The sequence below is a fragment of the Balaenoptera musculus genome, chromosome 3 (assembly GCF_009873245.2).
Source record: "Balaenoptera musculus isolate JJ_BM4_2016_0621 chromosome 3, mBalMus1.pri.v3, whole genome shotgun sequence".
NCBI classification, from domain to species: Eukaryota; Metazoa; Chordata; class Mammalia; order Artiodactyla; family Balaenopteridae; genus Balaenoptera; species Balaenoptera musculus.
Genome location: NC_045787.1, coordinates 117571877 through 117578942, shown reverse-complemented (window position 1 = coordinate 117578942; position 7066 = coordinate 117571877). Strand labels below are relative to the sequence as shown.

The window sequence follows — 7066 nt, the reverse complement described above, 5'->3', positions numbered from 1 at the left end:
CTAGAGGAGCCCCCTTGGTCCCGTTACCCTCCCCCTCCCACGGTCCCCTCCATAGCCCCACCCCCAAGACTTGCTGCGGCCACCGACGCTGACCGCTCTGCGGCTTCGGCCAGAGGGGGAGGGGTGGACTTCCCCTGAGCGCAGTGAGAAGGGAGGGCCATTCGGGGTGATCTGGGGGTCTGGGCGGGAAGAAGGTGGATCTGGAGGAGCAGATGCCCAGAAAAGAAGGCACCGGGGGAGACATATCCCGTGCCTCCACTTCCCAGGGGGGCAGGGTAGGGGACAGGTGTTTGAGTGAGGTTAGGAAAGGAATTCGGGAGGGGTCCCAGATGGGGGCACGGGTGGGATAAGTGTAAACTGAAGAGCCAGGGAGGGGGACGATCTGTGTATACGGGCCTCGGGTAGGGGAGAGATAGCCAAAGGGGTCCTGGCTTTGGGGAGCGGTGCTGGGGTCCCCTCCCAGCAGGACCAGAGCGGTCCCGAGCTCCACCTCCCGGTCGTGTTGGGCGGGGGAGGGGGCAGGGAGGCGGGAGGGAGGCAGGCGGGCGGGCCAGGAGGGAGGGGGGGGCAGGGAGGGGGCGGGCCCGGCTGTGCTCTCCGTTCGCCGTTGGCTCCGCCACCGCTGCCGCCACCACCGCCGCCTCACACACTCGGGGAGCGGGAGCGCGGCGCGGACGCGAAGCCGCCGGGGCTGCTGTGCCCAAAGCCAGCCGGAGCCGAGCCTGAACCGCAGCGCCAGCCAGAGCCGTGCCGTGCCGAGCCGCAGCCCGGGCCGGGGCCGGTGGCGGCTCATGGACTGCAGGGCCCGCGGCCTGCGCTGCCCAGAGGCGGGTAAGGATCGGTGGCGGTGGAGGCGGTGGTGGCTCCCGGCCGGGAGCGGCCATGGCCGGCGGGAGCCGAGGGAGGGGCGCTCGGCCGAGCGAGGCCACGGGGGCCTGGTCGGTGCTCAGCGCGCCGGGGCTGAGGTGGGGGCGGTTGGGGTTGCGGCTGGGGCACCCTGGCCTCCAAGGTCCGCCGCAAAAAGCCGAGAGAGGAGAGCGGGTGCTGGACTGGGCTCCAGCCTGGGCGCCCTGCACCCTGGCGCGCTTGGAGCTGCGGGGATAAGGGGGCTCCAGCGTCGCGAGGGATGGAGATGGCCTGGGGCAAGCCCGCAGCCCCCAGTTGGGGGGGGCCGTCCCCGAGGATGTAGCAAGCAAGGACCCTCATTCACAACGCACACACACACACACACACACACACACACACACACACACACACACTTGTTGGGCGACCAGCTCGGATTACTCAGGCGCTTCCAGCTCCCCGCGGGCACCCGGAGGGCCAGACCACGGACATATGTACACACATACATACATATGTGCACACAGGCATACCTCCCGCACACCAGCGCCCACTGGGGCACCGTCAGTAGCTCACAATCTGCTTCAGCTTCTGCATGCTCAGCAGCACGGACACAGAACCCGTGGCCATACAGAACAACAAAACACAACCGGGTGTGACATTCGGCGACATGGACACACAAACGCAATCTCATGCCCTCACATACGAGTGTCACGGCCACAGTTCGCTAGATGAACACTCAAAACCCAGCCCCGCACACACATATTCCTTTAAGGCACACACCCTAACAAATTCTGTTACACTCCTTGGCCAGAACACAGGTACACAACACATGTCTCGCTTGCACCCCTCGACTGCACCCATAAACACAGAACCCAGTGTTTCAGCACACTCCTTGACGGCACACGCCCTAACACAGCAAGTGGCACCCACAGCAGCGCCTCACGGGCACAAACACAGAATCTACTGCTTCACACATCTTAACACTGGGTGTCACACACACCTTCCACCAACAGTGTCACATTACACCTTGCAGCGTATACACACAAACATACACGCTCTGTCCCTCTCCCTCGGAGGCCAGATTCCGTCAGGGGAAGCCGCCGGGCCACCCGGAGAGCCCCTAGCGCCCCTTTCCCCTTAGCGCCGGACAGTGAGTGTAAATTTCGGCCCAGCGGGAACCCTAGGGGCTGGCCGGACCTGCTTCCCTGCCGGCGCCTCCCCACCCCCACTCCGGGGCCAGCCGGCCGGCCGGGTATTCCCGGAACGAGCTGGACCTGGCAGGCCGCGCCAACCCGCCTCCCCGGAGCTCCAGGGCCCTAGGGTCCCTTTGCAGAGGGTGCAAGCCTTGGGCGGTGTTTGCGACCCTCTTCGGACCATTTAGCTGCGTTCTCCGAACCACCTGGATCCCCAGCACACCTGGGGCCCACACACCTGTGTCCCTCTCACACCCGGGCGTCCTCTCCGCCGGGTCCCGGCTGCAGGCCAGAGTCGTGTGTGCGGGCAAGGCCCTGGGACCAGGAGGGCACGCGCGCGGCACGCGCAGGATCACAACTGGCAGGCGAGAAGGACTCGCACCCCTTCCCCCCAGCTACCCTCGGGAGCCCAGACTTCTGGCCTCAGTTTTTCAGCAGTGGTCGGAGACCATTCCTCTAGCAGGAAATATTCGGGGCTGCTTTGAGGTCTTTGACGATTGAGAGTGGGGCAAAGCCCCCTTTTCCGCCGTCCGCTAGAGGGTCCGTTTTACGAGTATTTCTCCTCCGGGCCGGGCTCGCTGCTTTGTGATTCCGGCGCTGGCTCCCTCCCCGCCCCCTCCCTGCGCCCGCTGAGCGGCTCCAGCCGACGCCGGCTTGCGGGGGTCCCTAGGCTGAGGCCCGAGAGGCGGAGGAGGAGGGAGTCCCCGCGGCGGCCCCTGGGGCGGGGGGCACCAGGGGCCCGCCGGTGAGGCGCGTTCTCACCGCGCCGCGCTCGCGCCTCGCCCTGAGCTCGGGAAGGCCCGGCGTCGCCCTGCTGAGGGTGGGGGTGGGGTGGGGCCGGCCGAGCCGGAGGCTGGCGGAGAACAGCCGCCGTCCCACCTCCCCCGACACACTGTCCCGCGTCCTCTGGGAGGAGATGCCCCGCGCGCAGGAGGTGTACGGGGAGCGCCCGCTGACCGCGGCGGTGTAGGCTGGGGTCTGCCCCGGCCGGCAGAGTCCAGGATGTCGTGCCGGAAAACGCCGAGAGCCTTCCATTACCTGCTCTGGGCCAACCCTTGGTAGCTGCCAGGAAGGAGAGCGCGCAGAAGGTGTTTGTGACAGCCCAGAGGTGTAGGTGTGTGTGGGGTGGGGGTGTGTTACTTTCTTGACGTGGCGGTCTGGGAGGATTGAAATATGTAATTACGACCAGACCAGGAGATGGAGTGGAATCGAGGAGAGAGCGATGAGAGGGGCCTCCAGAGACTGCCAGGGGCGGGGTGGTAGGGGAGCAGGTCTGGTTTCAGTTCTGGCTGCATTTAGTTTCTTCCGTTCCCTCCCACCCAATCCCCAATTCCAAAAGGGATTTCAGCTGGAAAGGGGGGTCTTGCTGGTAAGGCGTTCTCCTGGCAGACGGGCTGCTGCTGTGGCTACTTGGTCAGGGGAGCTGGGCTAGGTAGAGATAGTGAGCTAACTGCTGCGGAGAGTGGGTGGAAGGGTCAGGAGAAGGTCTGCAAGGGTGGGGGGAGGAGCTGAGCAGGAGTCAAGGCTGGGGGCGGAGGAGATGGGAAAGGAGGAGGCCCTTCTAATACGGGTGAGGTCTGCCCCTACCATGAGAGAGGATAGTTGGTGCTGCAGAGAGAGATTCTTTCAACCATGTATTGAGCACCTACTGTCTGCTAGGGCCCATGGTGGGTGATGAGGATGCAGTACTGTAGTAAGATAGACACCATCCTTGCCTTCATAGGTCTTCCCAACTGGCAGGGGATTGGCTCACTTATTTATTGAACCAATAAGCACCTACTGTTTGCCTGATGTTGGAAATATAGTGCTCTATTCGGTGATGGAAAGCTATCTGTCTTTTACAATGTAATAGACCTTAATGCATCAGCTCTCATTTAATCCTCCCAAATCACTTCAAGAGGCAGGATTATTTCCATTTCACAATATGGAAATATGTTCAGAGAGGTGAAGTCACTTGGCCAAGGTCACACAGCTAGGAAGTGGTGGAACCAGGGTTTGAACCCCGACAATCTGACTCAGAATGCAGGTGCCTGGAAACCCTGCAGAGGCTAACAGAGGGTTGTGAAAAAGAAGGGAGAGGAGCTGAGGGCTGTGCACTTATTCACTGTGGGAAGCCTCTGAACAGCTCCACCCCACACAGCCCAGCTTGCTTACCCTCCTCTCCCAGATGTTTGCTATGTCCCTTGGTGTTTTGTGCCCACAGTGGTGGTGACTGTTGTGTAACAGTGCGGGAGTGAGGGTCAGGGCTGACCTGGCCTCTGGGACAGTGATGTCTGCCCCCGTGTGTTTCCTCTCTGGCCACAGCATTCAGCAGGAAATGGCCCCTGATCCCCGAAGTGGGCTGTCAATGAAGGTTCCAGGTGAAGCCTCACCACTGTTCTCCTTCCTCCCCAGATGTTGACACAGATGGCGTTTTCCTTGGCCTTCCCTGGACTCTGCCCCCTCACACCTCACTGTGCTCCTCTGGCCTGAGAAGAATGAGTCACTGTCCCTACTGAGGCTCTGGCTTCTCAGGGTCCTGGGTGCCCAATGTCGCTAGGTGGAGGTGGGGACACCCCTGCCGGGAAGGCAGCCAATGCCTAGGGAAGGGCAGATAAGGCACTAATCGCTTCAAAGGCTGCCGTCTGGGACTAATGACTCCCAACAACCAACCACCAGGACAAAGTTCAGAGATGGTGGGAGCAGGGGGTAGGAAAGGCCGCCTCACTGCTACTCCTGGCTGTTCTGTCTCTCTCTCTGCATCCTGGGAGGCCTGGGTTCCTTCGGACCTTGAACCCTAGGCTCTCTTATTTCTCTTTCACTCCTTGCCCTGCAGGTTTGGCAGCCCAGGGATTGCGTGTGTGTGTGTGTGTGTGTGTGTGTGTGTGTGTGTGTGTGTGTTGGCGGGGGTCGGGGGGGGCGGCAGGGGTGGTACATAGCAACCACTGATTTCCATTGATTTCCCTTCCCCCATCCAGCCTTTTCCCAACTCACGTGAGGAGGCATTCTTATTTCTCAAATCCCAACTCTTCTGCTTACTACTTCTGTGACCTAATGCAATTATTATTTCTGAGCCTCAGTTTTATCATCTGTACTATGGGGAGCCATAAATTAATAATAAATAGTACCCATTTCAGTGGGCTGGGAGGATTAGATGGGAAATGGATGTAAATGTAGTAAAATCTCTGGGGGAGTGTTAGTTGGGTTGATGATGATAGTGAGGAGAGTGATGATGATAATAAAGGTGATGATAATAGAATTTATACTTCTTTCTTAACTCCAAAGACCTAGAGTACCTCAGAGTTGTTCCCAGAAGGTTCCTGACCCTTGCTGCCTCCACCTTGCTGCCTGGGGGTTTCTCCAGGTCCCTCTTCCAGAATCAGAATTCCTAAGGGTGGAGCCAGATAATACTCATTTTAAAGGAACTCTCCAGGTGCTTAAAGAGCCTAAACCCTCTTCAGCTCTTATTGGGCAACCTACTCTGGGCAACCCTCCCCCAAACCCATTTCCCCCCCAAATTCCTCCTTCCTCCCAGGAAACCGCCCCCCCCCGCCCCCAACCTTCCTTGCCTTGGATATTCCCTTTTGGTTTTCTTCCCAACTCAGAAGTTAGATGCCACAATCCTTTCCTGACCCCTAAGGGTGACAGGGTGTGTGAGAGAATGTGTATGAGAGTTAGGGGGCAGGCGTGGGGAGGGGGGATGTGGGGGGAATGTGTCACAAGCATGCTATGTTTGTGCTGCCTGAAAGGCCTGAGGGGTTAGAGCCCCTGGTTGTGACCCAAGATGGGGAAGGAAGCCCCCAAGGTCAGTGCTTAATCTGTAGCTCTTAGAGTGGCTACAAATCAAAGAATTTGTAGCCAAAATTTGTGAGTGTTCATTTTTCTTGGAAGAATCTGCTGTGTGGTTTCATAAAATTCATAAAGGGGAATGTGACCCCAAAAAGGTTACCAACCGTTGATCTGGAGGGAGTGAGCGGAGGCAGGCCGGCCCTGCTTTATTTCTCCTCTTTGTCATGTTTAGGGTAACTCCCAAGTAACCCCCACCCTGCCAAGACTTCTGCATGGAATTGGTGCTCACAATGATCCCATGTTGTGTGTGTGCTGTGCACGGGAGGGCAGGATAAGGTGCCCAGAAGGGAATGAGGTTCTTTGGAGACAGGTGTGTTTGGGTTGAGGCTTGATGGTAAGATGAGCCCAGTGCCAGGTCCATGCAGAGAGAGGGGAAATGGCTGGAGGGTGGATCCAAATAGAGCATCAGATAAATTCCTCCCTCCTTTAAAGAGATTAAGATTGCTGCTGGGAACAAACACACACACTAATCTGATAACAGCCTCACAGGCGTTGAGCCTATTAGTGCGAGGAGTGACCAGGGAGGGGGCTGTGTTTGTGTAAGGAATCTGCATTCAATGACCATTTGCTGAGAGTCTGCTAGGGACCTACACAGAGAAGGATTAAATCAGACCCCAGGGAGTTCTCAGTGGAGTAGGGAAATTGGGCAAGAAAACAAGCAGTGACCATACAGAAAGTTCCAGGATAGGCTAAGCCTGAGAGGTAAAATAATCACAGTCATTCCTGAGCTGTTACTGAGTACCTACAGTGTGCAGGGTCCAGGGCAAGGCCCTGAGGATGTAGGAGTAAACAAAGCAGAGGCTCTCCCAGTCTCCGCTCACAGTCTTATAGGAAAGAGAAACAATTCACAAGTTATTTCCCAAACAGCTACTTAACTACAATTGTGAGTGCTTTGAGGGAGCATTTGTTGAATACTCACTGTGCTAGGCATTTAGCCCACATGATCTCAAACTCCCTAGGAAAGAGGTAGTATTATCCCCATTTTACAGATAAGGAAACTGAGGCTCTAAGTCAATTGCTCCAGCTCACGCAGTCAGAAAGTGGGCAGCTGGGGTTTGCCTCAGACTGTCTGATGTCACAGTCCCTGCTCTTCTCCACCCTGCTGCCTTACATCTGTCAAATGGGTACAGCCCAACAAAAATGACAAATAGTCCTTGAGTTAGAACCATTGTCAGCTCCACAATGACAGATTGCATCTGTCT

At 57.9% G+C, this 7066-nt stretch overlaps 1 protein-coding gene across 6 annotated transcripts in view; it reads left to right on the top strand.

Annotated features, from left to right (window-relative positions):
- Positions 1–619: 619 nt before the first annotated feature.
- PCDH1 (protocadherin 1) overlaps positions 620–7066 on the top strand; it is a 36697-nt gene continuing 30250 nt past the window's right edge. For 5 of the 6 annotated variants that reach the window (XR_005019265.1, XR_005019266.1, XM_036846583.1 and 2 more), the window contains exon 1: positions 620–831. Coding sequence is in view for 3 of the 6 variants with exons in the window: in XM_036846583.1 (XP_036702478.1) it covers positions 792–831 (40 nt within the window). In the remaining 3 variants the exon portion in view is untranslated. Of the gene's footprint in view, positions 832–3132; positions 3151–7066 lie in introns of those variants that run through there. The other variant, XM_036846584.1, reaches the window with a different exon arrangement.